Source organism: Phyllostomus discolor, chromosome 3 (genome assembly GCF_004126475.2).
Source record: "Phyllostomus discolor isolate MPI-MPIP mPhyDis1 chromosome 3, mPhyDis1.pri.v3, whole genome shotgun sequence".
NCBI classification, from domain to species: Eukaryota; Metazoa; Chordata; class Mammalia; order Chiroptera; family Phyllostomidae; genus Phyllostomus; species Phyllostomus discolor.
Window position 1 is genome coordinate 209,774,860 of NC_040905.2, and position 22,072 is coordinate 209,796,931.

At 63.7% G+C, this 22,072-nt stretch overlaps 1 protein-coding gene across 2 annotated transcripts in view; it reads left to right on the plus strand.

Annotated features, from left to right (window-relative positions):
- Positions 1–16,396, plus strand: part of PTPA (protein phosphatase 2 phosphatase activator) — a 26,408-nt gene extending 10,012 nt beyond the window's left edge. For both annotated transcript variants that reach the window (XM_036022354.1, XM_028527304.2), the window contains exons 4-10: positions 699–824; positions 2,457–2,574; positions 4,311–4,410; positions 5,349–5,473; positions 6,406–6,506; positions 11,041–11,148; positions 14,893–16,396. In XM_036022354.1, the coding sequence (XP_035878247.1) occupies positions 699–824; positions 2,457–2,574; positions 4,311–4,410; positions 5,349–5,473; positions 6,406–6,506; positions 11,041–11,148; positions 14,893–14,970 (756 nt within the window). In that variant the 3' untranslated portion in view covers positions 14,971–16,396. The remainder of the gene's footprint in view (positions 1–698; positions 825–2,456; positions 2,575–4,310; positions 4,411–5,348; positions 5,474–6,405; positions 6,507–11,040; positions 11,149–14,892) is intronic.
- Positions 16,397–22,072: the final 5,676 nt, after the last annotated feature.

Here is a 22,072-nt window from a genome sequence, read left to right on the forward strand (position 1 = left end):
CAGCGTGTGCCTGTGACCCGTCACCCTGTGCCAGGCCCTGTGCTAGGCCTCCGTCCTGGATGGTTATCCAGGAGCCCTCGCGGAGCCCCGAGAGGCGCTTGTCGCCTGCCGTTCTGGAGATGCAGAAGCGGGCGCGGAGCGGTGAAGCCCCTGGCCCGAGGCCTGGCAGCGGCTAAACGGTGCCTTAGCTGGGATTTGAGTCCAGGTCCGGCCACCTTCAAAGTTGTCACTATGATAAGCAATAGAAAGCTCTAGAAAGAGATGAAGCTGAAAAGCAGGTTAAAATGCAGTAGCATTTACTTCTGGGTGGCAGGGTCGCTGGTTGTTTTTGTGTCCTGCGTTGCACACGCCCGTTCTCTGTGGTGAGGACACGGTTGTGCGCCAACCAGAGGGCCCCACCGGTTCCACCGAAGAAGGTCCAGGCTGCTGTTCGTGCGTGTCCCGCAGTTCCTCTGGGCTAGCGAGGGGCCCAGCTGCCGAGGCCACACTGTCCCTTCAGCCCAGGGCCGGTCCCTTCCTGCAGAGCACACTGTGCTCCCCTGGCTTTTTTCACATTCAGGATGGTTGGGAAGAAAGGGGGGTGCCAGTTAGCACCATGCCTTGGGGTCCTTGTTCAGCGACAGCTGGGACTTCCCTCTGTGGCTCTGGTTTGGGGCGCTGGTCATTCCGGCTTGGCCACCTCTATTTTGCCCCCGCAGGCCATCGAGAAGCTGGTCGCCCTTCTCAACACGCTGGACAGGTGGATTGACGAGACTCCTCCAGTGGACCAGCCGTCTCGCTTCGGGAACAAGGCCTACAGGACCTGGTACGCCAGGCTCGACCAGGTGAGGCTGCCACAGACAAGCCTGGGGCTGGGCCTCGGGCAGCCTGCAGGCACGTCGGGGGCACTGGGCGCTCATTCAGGTGGAAGCTCCGTTTACCAAAAGTGCAAATGCGTTTAACCATCTTCTGGGAGTCGGATGCGGATCCCTCCTCACGTGGATGCAGAGCCCTCTGCACAGTGTGTACGAGCAACTGCTGCAAACACCCGGGTGTCCGTCTGCAGGGGATCAGTGAGGTCACGGGTCATCCCGCACGGGGCACTCTGCAGCTGCGGGGAGGAATAAGGAGTCCGACTAGGGACTCAGGGAAGGCACTCCGCGATCCACGCCAGGTCAAAGAGCAGCTGCGGTGCACACTGCAAGCTGCCTTTTGGTTAAAAAGAGGGAGAAATGAAAAGATATGTTTGTATTGCTTAATTTGCATAGAGAAACACCAATGGAAGGTTACATAAAAGGCAAATAGAGCTGAAGTTTCTTTTTGAGGGCAGGGAAGAGCGGGGTGGGTGGGGACCAGGGTGGGTTGGGACTTGTCAGTGCATTCCTTTTACGACGTGTTTGTTTTTGAGTTACATGAAAGCTGTACCTATTCCAAGCAAAGAAGACAAGCAAACAAAATGCAGGATCGCGACCCCGTCCTTAGAAAAGTGGAGTCCATAGGTCAGGGCAGAGTCTGCGCACTCCGGTTTCCACCGGGTCTCCGGGAGATCCTCATGCCGCGTGTCCGCAGACCGAACTTAGTGGGGCGCAGGTCCTCACTTCCCAGCCTCGTGTCATCACGTGGGGCAGAGAGGAGGTCAGGGATCCGGCAGAACGCTCTCTTTCCTGAAGAGTGGCCTGGGCTGCCTCTGGCTCCTAGGATGGCACATGGGCTCAAGTTGTTGTTTTTTAAAGGTTTTCGTCGAGTAATAATTGAAAGCTGACATATTATACCCGTATAATGTGTTTCACCCTTGTACCCACCACCCATAATAAGCTGTAGAACATTCCAGCATTTAAGCAGTACCCTCGTGCACCCTCCTAGTCGATGTCTCCCCAGCTCTTGATTTCTGTCTCAGATAGATTTTGCCTTTTTTGTGAACTTCATATAAACGTCTGGCTTCTTTTACTCAGTGTTATGACTGTGATTCATCCGCATGGTTGTGCATAGCAGTGGCTTTTTCATCGCTGCATAACATTCCACCGTGCGGACACGGCACAGCCCGTCCATTCTTCTGTCGGCGGGTGTGTCAGTCGTGGGCCGTTTCCACGTCCTGGCTGCTGTCAGCAGCACTGCCGTGGACGTCCTCGTGCGTGTCTGTCCGTGGACAGGTGGCACAGACTCTTGCTGGCAGTGGGAAGAAAGGTGGCATCCGTGGGGATGTCGATGAGTTACCAGATGGGAGAGTTGGATGGCTTCAGGTCCCTGCTGTCTTGCCCCCAGAACCTTAGAACCTTGTCGCCAGGAGGAAGGGTCAGAAGATGAAAAACCATCCCGGGGTGGTCTCTGTTGTGTGAGAATAAATGCCCTCCTTCCTGTTCCTTCTGTGACCGGCCCCAGCAGAGAGCTGGGCCCCAGCCAGAAGCTGCCCCTGGGCGCTCTCCTACCAGGATGCTGCATAATCTGCTGCCACCACTTTGTGTCTCTTGTGTTATCAGGAAGCAGAAAACTTGGTGGCCGCAGTGGTCCCCACCCATCTGGCAGCTGCTGTGCCTGAGGTGGCTGTTTACCTAAAGGAGTCAGTGGGGAACTCTACACGCATCGACTACGGCACAGGTACCTGCCGTTCCCAGCATGCACTTGGCTTCACAGCATCCTTTTCTTGGGCTGCTTCCTCTTGCTTCCAGGTTGTCTCCGGGGAAGCCCGGAGCAAGCTGCCTGTGTGGGCCAGCTGGGGAGCAGTGCTGCTGAGCGCAAGGAGCCTTGGAGCTGCTCCTGCGGCTCTCGCCGCATCCACCAGGGGGAGCTGATGTCCTGAGTGCTGCCACACGAGCAGCAGCGCTGATTCCCATTCTTTCCGTAGACGGTCTGAGCTTAACCGTCATCACGGAAATGGTTCACTGAGCACTTACTGTATCTCAAGGCAACTGCTCACAGAAGCCTCGAGAAATGAAAGAGCTTGGTGGCCTCTGGCAGCATTACGGCCACCCTCACCCTGGGCCCCTTGCCCTCGGCCACACCCCCTGTGTTCCTGCGCTCTCGAGGCAAGGGAGCAGGCGGGCACCTCAGCCGGGGGTGATCTCTGGGTCTACAGAGGCAGGCCTGGAGAAGGGCCCCCTTGGACCTGGGGCTCGGGAAAGCCTGGTGTCAGCTCCCCCTGTTGCTAGGGAACAGGTTTAGCAAGTATTTTGATGCTTTCACGGGTGGGGCTTTGACGAAGGCTAACGGTGAGACCCTAGACGGGAGAGTGGTCGGGTTAACGGGGGTGGGTTTTTCCTCCCTCAGCTGCTCTCAGGTGTGTGAGAGTGATGGTCACCCCTGGATGAGGGTGGCCTGGGTCCTGGCCGGTCATGATGGGAATTGTGCAGGGGCCAGTAACGGGTCACAAGCTTTCCAGGCCCCTGGAGGGACTGGCCTTCTGCAGAAGTAGGACAGGATGTCATGGAAAATACTCTCCACCCCCCTCCCTCTGTGACGCTGAACCGTGGACTCGGTCCGAAGTCCAGCCAGCGTTCTCTGTGCTGCCCACCACTCCTGTCTGACGTGCCCGGGGAAGGGAGAAGAGGGCCTTCGCCCTGGGGTGTGACCATGCTTAGAGCGTGACCCGCTGAGAAGCCTTCGGTGGCTCCCTTTGCTCTGAGGACAAAGGCTAAGCTGTCCACTGTGGCCGTTGCGGCCCGTCGGGCCCCAGCCGCATCTCGTTGCACTCCCTCCCGTGCTCTCTGCCTCGGCCGAGCTGGCCTCGGGGCCCCTCAGACAGCGCGTGTCCCCCGCCTCACGGCCTGTGCACGTGCCGTCGTGCTGGCTGGCGTGCTCTCCCTGCTTTCCCCACCGTGTGCCGTGCTGGCTCTTACTCGTATTTCCGACTCCAGATTAAACACCGTTTCCTTGGGGAAACCTTCTTGAGCCCTTATGTCAGGGCGCCCCCGGGACAGCCTGCGGTTATCACCCCGCCCTCCCGCAGAGCTGGGACCCTGGATGTGACTGTGTGTTGACGCCTGTCCTGAACTCTCGAGCACGGGCCGGGGCCGTCTCCCTGGGGCCGTCTCCCTGCGGCCTGACGCAGACAGTGACCGCCCTGCAGGAGGTGCTCAGTGAACAGGGTGGGCTTGGGGGCCAGACCTGCAGAATAAAAGGTTCGTGCCTGCTTCCGGGCCTGGCGGGAGTAGAATGATAGTGCTGGTGGCTCGTAAAAGGGCCGAGGTCTTTCTGGGAGGGCAGAGCCCCCGTGACCCCTGTGCTGCCCACCCTCCTTGGAGGGGCAGGTGTCAGTGACTTGGACCCTGGGGAGGCCAAGAACAGCCCCACTCCTTTTTCGGAAGATTGTCCATCTCGGCTGTTCTCACCCCCAGGACACGAAGCAGCCTTCGCTGCCTTCCTCTGCTGTCTCTGCAAGATCGGGGTGCTCCGGGTGGACGACCAGATAGCTATCGTCTTCAAGGTGTTCAATCGGTGAGTGGGGGGGCGGGGCGGGGGGGACTGCCGGTGGGGTGGGGAGGAGTGTGGGGCCTCTTTCTTTGTCCCTGTCAGACTGGGGACAGGGTGCTCTTGTCCTGGCCCGATCAGGCTCCGGCTGTGGATGGGCTGTCCACTAGCGCTTCTAACAGCTTCAGGTTCAAGGACTAGCAAGTGAAGGGAACGTTACGTGACGACTGCTGATGCCTCCGTGGTGTTCACCGCGTGGCGGCGTGGCTAAGCGCTGTACTCACAGCTCACGTGCAGGTTCATCGCAGCGCGCTCTGACGTCCGCACGACGACACAGTAACAGCGCATTTCTCAGAACGTGTCCTCGTGCCGGCGAATGGCCAGTTGTCAGCACAACCCTAGAAAGTAGCAACTGTCATTTCCATTTTATAGACGGGGACGCTGAGCCAGAGACTTGGGGTGTCTGCTCACTGAGGTCACACAGCCCAGTGAACCCCGGTAGTCAGGCTCTGACCTGCGCCCCTCACCACCCAAACCACCTGGAGCGCAGGTGTGTTTCTGCCACCAGCGTGTTGACAGTGCCACTCTGGGCCCCACCTCCGCAGTGCCACCATGCAGGGGCTCTGTGGCGACTGGGACACAGCCCCTCAGGACGCTGGCAAGCCTGAGGCAGAGAGGCCGAGGCTCCCGCCCAGGGTCTTACATGGCAGGGGGTCAATGGTACCGTCGCCCCTTCCCAGGAGGTGTCCCACCCACTCCTGGGCGGAAGGAAGACCCAGTGTGGGGAGGGCGGCAGCCGTGTGCAGAGCACCGGCTGACGTGACTGGTGCAGTAGGTCTTCGTGGAAACAGACCAGCGACGCTCGCAGGTGGTCCCTCCCGGCCCCCTTGTGCTCCCAGCGGCAGAAGGGCCGAGGCTGTCCTTTTACCTTTGCTACCTCCCCTCCCTCCCCCGCTCCTGCGCAGGTACCTTGAGGTGATGCGGAAACTTCAGAAGACATACAGGATGGAGCCCGCAGGCAGCCAGGGAGTGTGGGGCCTGGACGACTTCCAGTTTCTGCCCTTCATCTGGGGCAGCTCGCAGCTCATAGGTACTGAGGTGGGGCGCGCGCCTCTCCACCCTCAGAGCGCGTTCTGTGTCCCCGCTCCCCGGCTCCCTCTGTCCCCGCCTCTCCTTCCTCCCCCTCCTGCCCAGACACTAACAGCTGGTGAAGCAGGCACTAGACTGGCTATAGGCGGAGGCTGCTTGCTGGCCTTCTGCTGCGTGCCAGCGGGGAAGGCGGGGGCAGGCGGGGGTGGAGGCCCTCCAAGACGATGGGAAGTGAGCAGCGGCCCTCACCAGACTCACAGTGGACCGGCGTGAGACACACCCCAGCTCCTGGCAGCAGCCTGTGGGGTTTTATGCTGAAAATCAGGAGCCCTTTGACTCAGTGACCACCGTCATCTACTGTCACTTCAGAGCTGTGTGCAAGGGGCCCATCCGGGAGCTCCCACCAAGTGCTGGGCAGTGGGACCCTTGCAAGAGTGGGCCCACTCCCCCCCAATTTCCCATGAGCAAGCTGACACGGGCGAGGGGTGATGTCTGCTCCGACATGGGTGTGGCCGACTACGCAACGACGTTAATAAGTGACCGCTGTCGGAGGCACGCTCTGTGCTGAGCAGTGCTCTAGGTGCGTGGGGTGGCGGCTGCCTCCCTGGAGCTTCTCCGTGGCCCTGGGAACCGTCTCCTAACGCCCGGGCAGGCGCCATGCCGGGCGCCTTTCCGTGCTCCTGATCGCCAGCGGGTCCTCAGCAGCCCTGCAGGGTGGGTGCTGCTCTTACCTCGCTGCAGAGACTCGGGGCCGAGGCGAAGGTTGGCACGCTAGAATACGCACACGCACAGGGCTCCTCGTTACTCCTGTGGGGTCTGGTGTCCAGGGTGCACAGGCGGGACTGTGGCCCTGGGTGGGTGTGGGCCACGTGGGCCGAGGTGCCTGGTGGCGTGAGCACCCGGTTCTGAGCTCCAGCTCCCTGCTGTCCCCAGATCACCCGTATCTGGAGCCCAGGCACTTCGTGGACGAGAAGGCGGTGAACGAGAACCACAAGGACTACATGTTCCTGGAGTGCATCCTGTTCATCACGGAGGTGAGGGGTGAGGGGTGAGGGCGGGCCCGGGGCAGCCCAGGCTGAAGGGAGCTGAGGCTTTGGACAGAGGGGCCAGAGCTGCTGCCCAAAGGCAGCAGGGCTGGTCCCGGGAGGCGGGTTATTGGAAGGGAAGCCCCACCAGGCCTCCCTGAAAGGTTGCGTCAGCCTCTGGTCACCCAGGATCTCCTCCTGCAGACCCGTGGTCTGGGCCTCCTTCCGGGGCTGAGGGACTGAGTCCACTCACGAGCTGGCCTGTGACTGACGCAGCAGGTCTGCACGGTGGGCGGGGTCAGCATCCCACAAGCGGGGCTGCAGCCTATGGGCCTCTGCGTGTGTGGCTGTGTAGGACGGGCCATCTCGAGATGGAGGGGCTTTGCAGTGGACGGCAGGACAGATTTCTCCGAAGGGACATGTTTTTGTCAGGGCCTGCGAACATGGGCCAGGGGAAGGGTCACAGGTGAAAACAAGCAGGCCTGGACCCCAGCCCTCCCAGCATCTTCATTTCACCGGTCTCCCACAGTGCAGCCTTGGACCACTTCTTCAAGGGCATCTGGGGAGCTCGTTCAAACGCACGCTCCTGGGCCCCACACCAGCTTTCTGAGTCAGAATGTTGGGGCTGGAGAGCCAGAAACCTGTCCTTAATCTCACGTTTGAGGTGACTGCACGTGAAGGTCAGGGGCCCATGGCTCTCAGGGCTTTTCTGCCAGGAGGCGGCCTGTCATCCTTCCTGCCTAGTACCTGTTCCCCGCAGACTTCCGGAGGGTGCCCTGGCTCCGTCTGGGGAGGGCCCCGTTTTCTTTCCTGATGCCCACATGCGTGTCTACCGGCCCCAGTGTCGTCCCTGGCACACCCGTGCACCCCTGCCTGTGGGCGTGGCTGCCTGCCTGCCCATTCTGAGTCCGCTGAGGATGGGGCTGGGAGGGTGGCGCCTGGTGACTAACGCAGCTGTAGCTCCAGGCTCCTCCTGGTCAGCATTCGGCTCAGGCTTCTGCCAAACTCCAGAGGCCAGAGGGGAATGACGTGTTTTTTCCAAGTCAGCAAATGGACCCGGGACTGATGGGTGGGTGACCACTGCTTCGTCCGCAGCGATCTGCCGCCTTCGGCAGTGCGGCGGGCCCAGGGTCGGAAGGGCTCCGGGGCAGCCTGGCTCACCTCAGTAGGACCCAGCCCCGCTGCTGACTCCAGAGCGGAATACAGGGGTCTGTGGAGCCCCAGGGAACCCCAGGAGGAGCTGGAGGAGCAGGGAGGGGTGAAGAGGTGCACGTGTTATGCTGAGCTGTGGCTGGGCTCTCTTGGAGGGTGAAAGGCTGAATTGTTCTGGCTCCCCCTGGTGGCGGACCAGTCGTCTGGGTCCCGGTCAGTAACTAGCAAGGGGGAAGGCCATGCCCGGCCTCAGAGAATACGGGAATTGAGTCCTGGTTAAAACTTTATATTTTTGTTTGGTTGGTTGGTTATGCTGGTATAAAAATCCAAAAGCTTTCCCAAAGTTTGGAATCCCGTTCCTCTGCTAGAGAAAAAAATCCCACAGTGGCCACAAGGTGGCAGTAAAGGCACGTTGAACGTGGAGAAGGTTTTGGTTGCCATTTAACTGGGGAGAGGCCCTAGACTTCTCAGTTGCTCCACACCCTCTGGGCAAGGCCTGCTCTTCACTTGGGGTCTAGGTGTTTGCGTACGGTGGTCAACATTTGTCTATAGGAGGGGCGTGCCTCAAGGCTGAGGTGACTGTAGTGAGGGCCCCCTTCTGCCCACCTGACCTGGCTGCTGATTGCAGCATCTAGGGTACCTCCAACCCCTGCCCCCTTCCACCTGAGGCCAGTGACCTGCAGCTCCTGATGGAGAGCGAGTGCCTGGCCTGGCCCGCTCCGACAGAGGGAGGCCCAGGGCCGGACACGGGCGGACACGGGTGGGCAGGCAGGCCCGGAGGTGGGTGTGCAGTTCTGCATGCTGTGGCCTGGAAGGGGGCGGGGCTCCCTCTGTAGCCCTGGGGATCACGAGGGCTTCGGCTGCTGGGTGCAGCAGAGCAAGCTGGAAATGGAGCCGAGCTGCTCCTCCTGGCTGGGCTCTCGCTGGGCTGGGGAGCCAGCCTGGGACGTGCCCTGGTAGCCCTGGGCCTCCCAGAAGAGGGACCCACCTGGAAGAGCTTCTGCTGCCGCAGGAAATGCAGCCCTGGCGCCTTTAAGAGCCCAAGGCAGGCAGGAAAAGAATTTCAGTTTCAATCTGGCTTCTAAATTTGGAGTTTTGGGAAGGGAGAGATCAGATTTCAGCTGGAAGGGAAGGAGCTGACAGGAAGGCGCTGTGCAGAGCCTCCCCCACCCCCGCCCCATCCCCCTCAGTTACTGACAGAGGAACCATTTACAAAAGGCCGATTCTCCTGGGAGTGGAGAGGCAGGAACGCAGCGTCTGTGAGTAATTTCCTGCTCAACATGGCTGCTCTGACTCACACGATTCCCCTGGGGTCACTGCGGGACTGCAGCTCGCTCGCTGGTTCTCGCTCTTTCTCTTCTCCCTTTGTGGCTAGAGTGAGCTAATTTTTTTTTGTTTTCTCGTGCCCATTCCTTTTTCCCCCTCATCTGTTTTCCTTTCCCAAAGTTGCAGTCTCCTTTGCAACTTGGGGAGACCTTGGGACACTGAAGGCCTAGGGGTGGGAGGGGGGCAGCTACCCTAGAGAAAGAGCATCTCTGGCCTTTTCACGGGTGGGGGCAGGGCCACTGGGGCCCTGGAGCTCAGGCCTCCCCCAGCTCTGTCAGCAGTTCAGAGGGACCTCTTGGCGCTCCTCTCCCAGGCCCGTAGTGGGTGAGGCTTCCCAGCGTCCACCCGGCACCCTCGCCGAGCAGGCCCCCGGCGCTGCTGCAGTGGGGGAAGCCCGCATGGTCCTCCTGAGTGGTGTGCTCCCGGCACCCTGGCCAAAGGGGAGCTGGTCATGCAGCTCCCCGGCTCCTGAGCTTGGGGCCTGGAAGCAAGTGAGAGAGGGCTGGAGCCAGGCCCCTGTCCCCTAGGGCAAGGAGCCTGGGGAAGGGGCGGGGCGAGGGGAGGGTTTGAGGTTGGGGGTGGAGCCTGCTTAAGTGGGACTGTTAGAAGGGAGGGAGCTCCTGGAAGGCCAGGTTCCTGCAGGCTGGGGCGCCTGGCTGCCCTCCTGGGAGAGGGAGCCTTAGGTAGAGGAGGGGAGGGATTCTGGGTACCCGGACTGGCCCAGGAGAGGCCCTGTGAGCACCAGGGTGGGTTTTGTCTCTGTCTAGCACCCTGGGCCGTGGCCTCAACTGGGAGGAGGGAGCCTGCTATATTGAACCTGGGGGTTGACAGGTTTGGGGGGAGCCAGGAGAGGGAGATGGCCAGTAAAAGGGCAGTGTTTGAAGAGCTGCCCTTTCTGAAGGAGCAGGAAGGCCTGCGGGAACGGGCCACCTGGCAGAGGCCACGGCTGGGGGGCGGCTGCAGTGGTGACGTGCTCCTGGGCCTTTATGCTTGTGACGCCCAATAGGCAGAGAGGGCTTCGGACCCTCCTGTCTCCCAGGAGTAGCTCCCTCTCAGCCCCACCTCCACGAATAGCATCTTCTGGAGCCTTCCACACACTCAGGGTCCAAGTCTGTGCTTCCTTGCCAGCTCAGCTAATTCTGCTTTTCGCACCCTTTTTTCTGAAGCCTGGGGCTCAGGGTGCTGAACCGTGTTCCCCCGGCCTCAGTGCTGCTTATCAGCCAGGGAGGGGTGGCCTGGAGGGAGGGACTGAGACCTGCTTGTGAACACGAAGCTGCTGGCCCCGGGCCGTCGGAGGGGCACGGTCAGGCACACAGACTTCCCTGTCTCCGTGCTGTGGCTGCTGATGTCATGGGGACCCCACTGGGCTCGCTGCAGTTTCTTCCCGCCCAGAGGCCAGGTTTTTGACCAGAGTGACCAGGAGCGGAGCTGTCCTCGTACCTGCCTGTCTCCCGCTGGTGTGAGGACCGTCCCTGTTACACTTACTGGCTGGGTCAAGGGCTTTCTGAACAGACCTTCCTCCTGAGCCTGCTGCAGGTGCCCCCAGTCCCTCTGCAGTCGGGCCCTCCTCCAAACCGCCCCCGCCCCCCGGCTCTGCAGCTCTGCCAGTGGCAGGTGCAGGCCAAGTGTCGTGTGGCAGAGCCCACCCTGTGTGTGGGGCTGGGCCGGGAGAGTTGGGGTCCGGGCGCTGCTGCTGTTCATCTGAGTGCGAGCTGTCCCCGTGCTGTCAGGGCGCCCCGGGCTCTGGTGGGTTGGTGGGAGCTGCACTAGGATTTGGGCCGAGAGTATTTTTTCTGAGACTGCTAGATTTGGGGGGGGGGTAGGAGCCACACACCCCCTTTTTTGGCTGTGGAAGAAAGAGGGTGACTAGGGGTTATGCAAGACCCCTAGTGGGTCTTACAGGCCAAGAGGGACCCTGCCTCCGGTATTTGGGGGTGTGTGTGTGCGTGCATGCATGCGTCATTGTGTGCTTGTGTACATGGCACGCACACTTGACCTTGCCGCGGGGAGGAGAGCACAGGCTCCCAGGTAGCCCACCTTTCCAGCCGTGGACTCTCTTTTCCAGATGAAGACGGGCCCCTTTGCAGAGCACTCCAACCAGCTGTGGAACATCAGTGCAGTCCCCACCTGGTCCAAAGTGAACCAGGGTCTCATCCGCATGTACAAGGCCGAGGTGAGTGCGGGCTGGCTGGGGCCCTTGGTCCTGGGGCTGCTGCTCCTCCACCCCCTGCCACTGTGTCCCTCTGAATCCAGGCCAGCCCCTCTGGCCCCTGAGGCCTCAGAGTCTCCATCTGTGAGGTGGGCTGTCAGAAAGCCCTGGACTGAGGCCCAGCTCTGCACTCGGAGGGAGGCAAGGCCCTGCTGCTGCCGGGGGGGGGCCCCTCCCCACTTGTCCAATGGCAGAGGCCCCGGCAGCTCTGTGCCTGTGGGTGCACAGAAGTGAAGACATGTTTGGGGGAGGGTTGTGTCCTTGGAGGTGTTTTCCAAGGTGGTGCTTCTCAAACTGGGGTGTCTGATCGTTGGGCAGGTGGGAGCTGGGATTTTTGAATGACCGCTAAAGGTGGTCCCCACCCCCCAAAGTCAGTGTTTCTGGAGCGCCCCCTGCTGGGAGGTGGCTGCCCCCTGCCCTCTTTCCTTGTCCTCCTTGGCACCCTTCTCCCAGCCAAGGAGGTGGCTTTTCTTCCCACCCCGTCCTTTCCACTAGCTCCTTCCACACCTTGGGCAGACCAGTGTGGGCTTGCTTGACCTTGGCCAGGAAGGGGCCTAGATGTGAACGAAGTCCCTCACCTGGAGCAAGGGTCCCCAGAGTCTCCTCTTTCTGCCTCAGACTGGGGTCTCAGATACTGTCTGTGGGGCGCGTCTCTTGGCCCTTGGCTCTGTGTCTCCCCTGGAGTGAAGGGTCTCCGGGCTTCTCAGGTTCCCTTCGCAGAGGCCGGAGCGAGAGGGGCGGGGTGGTGGGTGGTACGAGTGCTTCGCCCGACCTCGCCTGCTCTGCGTGGCCCCGAAGGGGTTAACAGCGCTAGAACTGGCCGGGCTGGCCCTCTCTTTCCCTTCCGCCCCTCCCCCTCCCGTCCTTTTCCTCTGGACCTCACATCCTGTGTTTAGGCTCCAGCCCACATACCTCTCTAATCTGAGAGGAGCTTTCGCTGGGCCGCGCAGGCTCCTTCCGGGCAGCCGGAGGCCCCTTCCTCTGGCTCTCCGGCGGCGTGGAGCGCACCGGGTCACTGCCCTCTGGCTGTCCTGTTGTTCCTGACGCCCCTGAGCCGCGCTCGGTGCATGCTGCTGGGGAGCTCTGTCACCCTGTGAGCCCTCCCCACTCTGGGGGGGAGGGGGTGCTGTGCGCAGTGCACGGGGAGGGGTGAAGGGCCTCTCCCCACCCCCAGCTGCCCCCTCCCCTGTATCACAGGCAGGACTCTGGTGCCTTTCCTGTTTGGGGTCTTAAAATGCTGTCCTCCCTCAGTTTTTACTCGGGTAACTAAATGTATCCTGACCTGGGCCCCTCGGCCGAACAGGAGACCCTGCCACCCTTCTGCACCTGCTCCGCAAGCAAATGAACTCTGGGTTGATTCCAAACGGTGATAGCGCAGTGAGGACAAGCCGCCTGTGTGACAGTTGTCAGTGTTTCTGTGGATGCCGGACACAAGGACAGGGCCCAGCACTGCCTGCAGCTCGGGACCAGGTGGAGGGGGCTCGAGCGGGAAGCACAGCGCCCTTCCTGCACGCGGGGAAGTCCAGCTCCGGGCGCACGCAGGCGCAGTGGGAGCCGTGGGAGCCGTGGGAGCCCGCGGCCTTGCCGGGCGCAGCGTGGCGGCCAGACTGCTTTGTAGGACAGCCCTGGGGCTCCGTGACTTTAGGGACACCGAGTCTCTGGTGGTCTTGAGTCCCTGAGAGTCCGAGGGATCACACACTCCCTTCCCAGAGGCCCAGGGGAAGGGCTTGGCTTTCCAGACCCGTTCTCAGTCTGTGTGGCGAAGCCCCCCGGTCTTGGGACCCGGAAGGCTCAGCGAGCTCCAGTGCCGCCAGCCAGAGTTGCCAGGGTCAGGGGACAAGGGGGTTTTGTCCCCTGAGCTGTCACGGAGGCCCCACATTGGGTGGCTTCAGGATTTGGAACCAGCTGTCTGCATCTCCAAGCCCTCTGTCCTGGCCTTTCTGAACCGAAGGACCAAATGCTTTCAGGACCCTGGGGGGGAGGGGGGGGGGGCCAGAGAGCCCGCAGCCCCTAGGGCCTCCAGGTGGACAACCGTTCTCCGTCGGGGTGGGCTGAGGCCAGGGCGGGCTGAGGCGTTGCTCTGCTGGGTGCGGAGGCGGGCCGGGGTACACAAGCAGCTGGGGGAAGGGCCCTGCCCCAGGCTCCCTTTTGCCGTCACCTGGAGCATCTGCTTCCTTGGCCCCAAGCAGCCTCTGCCTTAGCCCAGCCCCTCACCTTTGCAGGGGCCTGGGGCAGCTTGTTCTGGGTCCCTGAGGGCGGAATGGCAAGAACTCTGCCCCACCCCCTCCCCAGCCTCTGGCCTTTGCAGCTAGAAGCAGACTGACCTTTGACCCTTTCTGGAATTCCAGGGCCCTGCCCCCCCTTGCGAACTCCCACCACTTCCTCCATGACATAAGCACAATGGCAGCTGCTTTGCCTCTGGCCCAGATCTGCTGCTCCTCCCCCCGGGGGCCACCCCCAGCTGCTGCTCCCCACTCGCTCTGCCCCAGGCTGGGGAGCCTGGATGCGGCCTGGAGTTCTATCCCCACACTGAGCTTGGTTCCTCGGCCTTCTTCCGCTGCACAAAAAATCCTCCCTCTTCCTGTTCACCTCCCGGCCCCCCTCCAGTCCTTGTGGCCCCCCACGCCGATACGCACACAGCACAGACAGCTGGCCGGGCCCCTGGTTGCTGCCGCTGGTCCCTAAGGTGAGGGAGCCGGGGTGGTGGCCTGCCTCCTCCCTCTTAGTTGGAGGTAGAGGCCACGGTCACAGAATGGGTTTCTTCCCCCTCGGAGACCCTAGGTTTTGTCCCACCTTCTGGTGGTTTCTGTGAGAGGAGCTAGTGGCCAGGGCTTGGGTGCCGGGGGCTGGGGGCCAGGCCCCGCCCCTCCTGGCCCCGTGGTTCTGAAGCGGTGACCGGGCCAGAGGGCAGAGGGCAGAGGCGGACGGGGGCCTGGCAGCCTGGGGACCCAGCCAGCTTCTGTGGCAGGTGGTTCCATCTCTCCATCTCTCCTCCCGTGCCAGGATGTGGGGCTGCAGCCCTGGTGGGCTGGGTTTGGGGAGCAGGACCCCCCCGCTCAGTGCTCTTGTCGTCTGCCCCACACACAGGGCTGCGGGGAATTGCCCTGGGGGTGGGGGGCCGTTAGCTGGTTCTTACTGTCTCTCTTCGAAGTGCCAAGATGCCTTTTTCAGTGCAAAGCACTGAAAGTTGGAAAAAATGGACCTTGGACCCTTCTCAGGCTTGTGTTCCATTTCCTCGCTCCTCTTGTTCCGAGCGGGGACTGGGGCTGGGGGTCCTCCAGTGATCTGGAGGGTTCTTCTTGCTTCTGGTCCCAATCCGCCCCCTGGGCCAAGCGATGTCCCTTGGCTGCCTCCCTTCGTGACGTCTTCCTCGGGGGGTTGGGCTGCCTCTCCCCCGCCCCCCCGGTCTCTCACTCTCTTACACTCTCCCTCTCATTCTCATTATTTGGTGGGTCCGACTGTCATGGAGTGGGGGGCTTGGGATGGGAGGGGTGGTCAGGAAGAGGAGGAAGCCTTGCCCTTCTCCACAGACCAGGAGTCGCTCGCTCGCTCTGAGGCTGCACCTCCTCCAGGGTCCTGGGACACCTTTAGGCCGGAGCAGGTCCCAGCCTCCAGAGGTGTCCAGAGGTCCCCGGAGGCCTGAGCAGGCCTCGGCAGGGTGCTGCGTGGCCCGGCCCTCACCTCTGCTCTTCCCCTCCCCCCTCACAGTGCCTGGAGAAGTTCCCCGTGATCCAGCACTTCAAGTTCGGGAGCCTGCTGCCCATCCAGCCCGTCTCCCTGTGCTAGGGGGGCTGAGCGGCCCGTGCCACCCCGGCCGCAGTTCCTGTGCCTGCCCTTCCTGACCCCAGCCGTGGCCCCCCCCCCGCCCCCTCCCTCTGTTCTTTCTGTTCAATGAGAGGCTGTTTACTGGGGTGGGTGGTGAGTGCGGGGTCAGGAGAGGCTCAGGGCACATGGCCGAAGGACCTGAGTGGGGAGAAGTGACCAAAGTGCGGCCGGTTGGCGGACTTCTGCCGTGGTGGGTGGTGGAGAAGAGAGGGGCCAGGACAGGGTCCTCGGGCCCTGCCCCGCTCCTGGCTCTCCCCCCCCCGCCCCCGCCTGGCCAGTCCCGTCCCGAGACCTGGGCTGCCGAGCACCACTGTGGGGAGGGGAGGCGTTTGGCCGATTCTGTTGCTTTCTCAGGGGTGGGTCAGTGGACGGGTGGGTCAGTTTCCCAGCCGCGTCTGGGTGGGTGTCTGGGGGCGGAAGGCTGAGGGGGCGGCCAGCCTGGGGTGGGGCAGGCTGGGAGAGGCGCTGGCTGTCCGGTGACCCTCCCAGCTCCTCCTCACGGCTGCCCCTGGGCCTTGGAGCGCTGTGTTCGGTGCCTCCTCCTCCTGGCTTTTCTGTTCTCTGGGCCTTGGCTTCTCGGGTCTTCTGCCACGGCCACACCTGTCCCCACCCCAGAGTAGCTTCTGGAAGCTGCCCTTCCAAAGCTGTCTCTGGCCGGGAGCAGGTGGCAGAGCCTGGACAGGGCTCGGGGCCCGTTGTGGTTGGGGACAGCCTGGGTTCCCCTCGGTACACTCTGGTGGCCACCTCTGTCTCCTCACTGCTGCTTTCCCAAGGCTCTGAGCCCCGCCTCCCCGCCCGCCCAGGCACCGGGTCCAGAAAGCCCACCCCCTCGTCCTCCTGCCTCCCTGAGCTCACCTGCTGGCTGCCAGGGTGGGGTGGGGGTGGCCGCCCAGGCTTGGGCTCTGGCTGAGGACGGGCAGGACCACCCGGGAGCGAGGGGCTACTGGTAGCAGCACGCCAGTGCCAGAGTTTTCCTCCAGGGCCGCTCCTGGGCCTGGCCCCTGCACACCGTCCCCTCCCCACGCCCAGGCCTGCCGCTCTCCGCCAGCCACTCCTTCCGTCTGGGTCCACATCCCCCCCCCCCCCCCCCCCCGGACAGGTGCGCCACAGGAAGCACACCTTTCTCGGGCGCAGTTGAGCCCCGAGAGGCACAGTTCAGGGGCTTAACCCTTGGACCTGGGCTGACGTCCTGGGCCGAGGCTGGGACAGCAGTCTCGAGGGTCCGAGAGAGAGTTTTCCGAGCAGAGGCTCCGTCAGGGCCCAGACCACCGCCTTCCCGGCCCCCCCGCTCCGCCCCTCCCCTCCCTCCCGTGCCTTTGCAGGCCCCGCTCAGCCCCTCTGCGCCTTCGTTGCTGTTTGGATTAAAGCCTCTGTTTTGCACCTGTCACCTGTGTCTTTTCATGCCCTGTGCTTGTTCCGTCTCCACAGGACGGTGCGTCACCCCATCAGGTCCCCACCCCTGGCCACGGGAAGGCTCACCCCGCTGGGCGTGTCAGGGTTGCCCAGGCGGATGGAGCAGACTTGGGTTCAAAACCCGGCTGGCTCTGCCCCCAGCTGTGCGGCCTCAGTAGGTGACTGGGTCTCCGCCTGGCACGCAGGGTCTGAAGTCCTTACCCCGGCCCAGTGCTCGCTGGGGCCTCCTCGGTGAAGAGCCCCTTGGGAGGCCTGGTCAGCTCCACACCGCCTGGGGGGCCTGTGGGCTGGTCTCGGCTAGGGATCGCGTCCCTGTGGTTTCTCAGGGGGGTGCCCTCCGTTCCCCCGCTGCCCCTTGGCCTCTCCGGTGGCGGAGTCAGGAGTCTCGGGGGCTGCTGTGCCGGAGGCCTCGGTCACTTCCATAAACTCTCCTGCTCCTGGGCTTCTGTCTTCAGGTGAGTCTTCTCAGAGAACGAGAACCCTGGTCCCTCCTCCTGGCCTTCGAGGCCTCACAGGCTTGGGAGCCGCTGGCAGGAGCCCTGCCTCTGGAGTCGGGCCGCCCTCGGCCCGCTGACCGCGCCTCTGAGCCTCAGCCTCCAGACCTGCGGGGCGGGCACCGGGGCGCTCGGACCGCCGGCTGTGGGCGCACTCGGTTCCCAGCCGGTGGCTGCGCCGTCCTCATTCTCGCGCAGTGATGGCGATGCAGCGAGTCCCCGACAGCAGACTGCTGGGTAGTGGCGTGTGTTATCAAGAGAACAGCAGCAACTAGTCAGGGTGGCGGCAGCAGGGCGGGGGTGGCTACTTGAGCTACAAGGGTCGGGGAAGCCACCTGTAAGGACAAGAGAGCTGAGGCCTGAGGGGAGCCCCAGAGAGAGCCCGCTGCAGGGGCTGCAGGGGCTGCAGGGCTGCGTGGCGGGATCCCGGTGGGGCCGGGGAGGGAGGGGAGGACGGGGCTCACGGGGGTGGGCATGGGGGGTGGAGCAGAGCCAGGCTCTTTGTTTTGACCCCTCCTTCCCTTCCAGGAGCCTGCTGGGAAGGGAGCGGAGACCAGAGCCAGGGGCAGGTGGGGGCCGGAGGTCGGGAAGGCTTTCGAAGGGAGCGAGGTTCGGCCGTTCGCCTGCTGCGTTCTGGGTGCTGGGAGGGGTCCACGTGGGGGAAGGCTGCCAGGGGGCCGGAGGGGGCGAGGGGACGATGGGATCCTGGCCTGAAAAGGGTGCCAGGCCACCTGTCCATCGTCCGGGAGGGGAGGCGGGCCCTCAGCCCCTGTTTGGTGCCCCGTTGTTCTGGGTTCACTTCTTCGGAGGACCGTTGGCGAGGCCATGAGCTGTCCCTGGTACAGGGTTTGGGGGGGCACAGCGGGACCCTGAGGACGTGGGCAAGGGCTTCAGGGAGGGAAGCCTGCTGAGGAGCTGGGAGGTGACACGTGCGGAGTCGCACCTCCTGCTGCCCGCGCTGTGCTCCGTGGAGGGCGCTGCTCCGTGGAGGGCGGCTGCGCTGCCGTGCTGCCCAGGGTGCCGGCGGGTCCACGGAGCACCCGAGAGTGGACCCGGGCCCTGGAGCTGGAGGGCGCTGTCGGCCTCGCGCCATCCTGGGCCAGAGGGGCCACGCGGACAAGGTGAACTCCAGCTGTGCCCCTTCCTGGCTTGCGGGGCCAGGCCCCTCCCTGCTCTTAGGGCTGAGAGCGGAGGAGCCTCTTCCAGGAGGAGAAACCCCTCAGGAAGGCGCTGGGATGGGGATCGGGGGGCCGGGTATGCCCAGCACCACACCCAGGCCAGGGAGCCACCAGGGTCGGACACATGCTGCACACAAGACCTGGGGGACACAGACATGAAAGGGGGGTCCTGTGTTCAAGACACTGCCAGCCTGCCAGCTGTGCGTGGGCCAGCCATGGGGGGCAGGGATGAGGGACTCCGGGGGGCTGGAGGCGGGCTCTGTGGTGGGGGTGGCATTTGAGTGGGACCTTGAATGATGGGCACGGGTGCAGGGCGTCCGCGGTGAGCGCAGGTGGGAGGCGAGGCCCACAGGCGGCGGGGCGGCCTGTGGACGGCCCTGTGCGACCTCTGGAAGAGAGTCCGGTGCCGTGGCTCCGCCAGCCCTCGACACACAGCACGGCTGCCCGTGGCAGTGTGCACGGTGCGTGGGGTGCGTGTGTGCCTTCGCTGGAGGACCGGCTGCAGGAGGCGGGGGCCGCCAGCTGCTGTGTCCCCGAGTCAGCAGGGACTGGTGTGCGGTGGCGCCGGGGAAGATGTTTATCTGGTGCCTCTGGGCGAGTGTGAGTGCGTGAGAGAGAGAGAGAGAGGGACAGACAGACAGACACCCGGCCTGGGTTCAGGAGACTGCTGCTGTTCGGCTACTGGACCAGAAGCTGGTGCGGGTGACGGGGCCCGGGCCTTGGCCCAGGTAAGGGGTGAAGTCCCCATGCAGGGCAGCAGGGGCCCCGTGCTGGGCAGGGGGAGACCCAGGGCAGGCTCCGTGCTGAGGGAGGGGGAGTTCTGGACAACCTGGGGGACCCCCGAGGTGCCTGGAGAGGCCCCAGGGGAAGGAGCAGGCCTGCGGGAAGGGGCTGCGCCCAGCTGGGGTGCCGAACTTTCGGAGCTCTGTTGGGTAAGCAGGTGGACCTGGCTGATGGCTGGTGGACTGGGCTGGTGGTGCCACTGGGGTGCGGAGGGGTCTGGGCTGCAGGGAGGACCCCCTGGGCCCTGCCAGCGCTCCAACCGCGGGCTCCCTCCCCTCCTCCAGGTCTCTGGTCCCCTCTCGGTTCCTTAGACCCTGGGCCACCGAACTGGCCATCACTTGCCTTCTCCCTGAAGCCCTGGCCTTCCTTCTGGGCTCAGCCGGGGCTTGGCCCCCTGCGGGCCTCACCTGGCTCCCCGGGGCAGGGCGGGCGTCCTGGGTGTGTCCGCACCCCGCACTCGTCCCTCCCCTGGCCCTCACACGCCCTGGGGAGACTCGGGGGGGGGGGTCTACATGTGTCTGTGGGGCATCAGCAGCTCTGGGATCTCTGGGAAGGCGTTGGGGGGCAGCCACCTAGTTGGAAGATGGGGGTGGTGGGAGCTGTTTGCAGATTCTGTTTACTTGGGGTCCCTTATTTTTATTTATTTATTTTTACTTTTAGAGAGGGCAAGGGAGGAAGAAGCAGGGAGAGAAACATCCACGTGTGAGAGGAACAGGATCGGTTGCACTCACATGCCCTCTTACGCAACCAGGGGCCTGGCCTGCAACCCAGGCACGTGCCCCGACCGGGGACCAAACTGGTGACCTTCTGGTTTGCAGGACGACGCTCAACCCACCGAGCCACACCTGCCAAGTCTACTTGGGTTTCCTGATGGAGGGCGGAGGCCTGCCCCTCTGCCATCGGCACCGACCGTGGCTGCTCCCTGCAGGCCTGCCCTGGAGCGCGGCGTGCACAGCGGGAGCTCAGGGCGTAGCTGTGAGTGGTCATGGCGGAGTTGGGGGCCCTCCCTCTGCGGGGCTGATGGAGGCGCAGAAGTAGGCTGCACCACCCACTTCCCAGGACCCTGCAGGAGGAGACGGGCTGGTGGCACCCAGCCGGGACGAAGGCAGGGAGACGAGGCGGCCGCCGGTGCTGTGTGTCACTGCTTCCCTCGGGGCGGCTGGCCAGTGCTGGGGTTGGGGTGTGCAGGGGGCCTCCTAGAGCAGTCCCGAGGGCACTGGGGTCGAGGTGGCAGTGCAGTGGGCGGGGGGAGGGGGCGATGAGGGAAAGGTCAGGGTGCAGAGGAGAAAGGGCAGAGGAAAGAGCAGGGCCCCAGGAGGGCTGTCGGTGTGGCTTTGGGGAACCTGGGTGCAGCTGCGGGCTGAGGACCCGGACTCTCCATGGGGACACAGAGGGCTGGAGAGACCCGGTGGGGGCGGAGCTGGAGGCCACACTGTGTGGCCTGCGTCGGGTCACTCGTCAGGTCACTCATTGCTCATCCGCTGGAGCCCTGTGCCGGCCCCAGATGCGTGGTGGGCGGGCAGAGGCCTGCCCTGCCCCCCGCCCCCGTGAGCAGGACGTACCCTGACGAGGCAGCAGCAGCAGCCTCTGTGCACTGACAGTGGGGGCTGCTAGAGGCCGGAAGGGGCAGCCACAGAGGGGCCGTTGGACAATGGAGACGACAGCGACCCAGGAAGGTGCAGCCTCTTCTGCAGAAAGCGAAACCTACGTTTTCGATCTGATCTTCTCCCTGTCCACCTACAAAGACCAGAAGGCAGTTTTGCCAAGTGGCGACACGGTTATCTCTTGGTGGTGGGACGGGAGGATTTGGGGGAACCCCTTCTTGCGTCCCCTGTTTCCGAAAGATGGCGGTGACCGTGTTTGGCATCACCGAACCACAGAAGAAAGTGAGTGCGGGCGAGTTTGAACTTTGTGTTGCTCATGTTTGATTTTCAAGTCTCTCCGTGTCCACATGTTGTGGCGAGAGAACATAAACTGACTGTAACAACTGCCCCCGTGGAGCCTGGCGTGCCTGTGGCGGGGCGGCCTGCTCAGATACATCAGGGCGGGGGCAGGGACGGGGACGGGGACGGGGAGGCGGGCTCTCGCCGGTAGGTGTGACTCAGGCTCCTGGAGAGGGAGGCGGGCAGGTGGCCCGGGATCAGAGCCGCTGGGGACCCAGTGACCAGGACAGTCTCCCTGGCCTGGCAGCGATGTCTGGGACCCAGCTCCTGCTTTCACGACCCCCGCGGGCATGGGCTGGGCCCAGAATTAAATCCCAGAGCAAGGAGCCCCAGGTTCTGCCTGGGGCCTGGGTTGCAGGTGGTGACAAACCAAGGGACAAGTGATCCCACAAACCAAGGGACAAGTGGTCCCACTGTCCCCAATGCCTGCAGCACTGCAGGGGGCGCTTTCCCAGGCCCCAGGGAAGGGGATGCCGCTGGTGGGCCCTGCTGCATCCACCCCCGTCCTCCGGGCGCTGTGCCCAGGGGTGTCGAGGACGCTGTGCCCAGCATGAGGGTCACCCGGGACAGCACAAGGGAATGCGGTCGTGGGAAGGGCCCGGGAGTCCGGCAGATCCGTGTGACCCCAGACCAGGGGCTTCACCCCCCCGAGCCTCCACGCTCTCGCCTGTGCCTGTGGGTGGGAGCCCAGGACCGTGACGCTGGGCTGGAGGGTCCACGGAGCCTGGCACGGAGCCCGGCACAGAGGCGGAGCCGCAGGAGCAGGACCAAGCGGGAGGCCTGTCCTCTGGCGGGGCAGCAGGCCGGGTCCCTGGTGCTGGTCTCTGTGCCCCGCCTGTGGGCATCGCCGCAGGACATTAGCGCCTCTCCAGCTGGACCTGCAGGCAGACGTCTGGCTGTGGGCAGAGCTCCGTCCCCTTCGCATTGCCTCGGGGCTGGGTGGGCCTCTTCGGGGGGGCACTTCTGGTGTCCTTGTGTGGACCCCTCGTCCCCAGATAGCCGGGGTCCGGCTTCGGGTGGGAGGCCTCGGGCAGGCAGGCCTGCTTGGCCCTCCACTTGGGGACATTTGGGTTGGCTCTGCCGCCAGGACAGACCTCTGCGAGGGGTGGGGGCTGTCATGGCCTGTGCACGTGTGGGCTCTGCGGTCAGCTCGCGTGCTTGCCCTGTGTGACCTTGAGCAAGCCGCTTGCCCGGCCCAACCTCAGCTCCCCCACGTGGGGGTTGGGGGTGAATAAACACGGCCTTCCGGGGG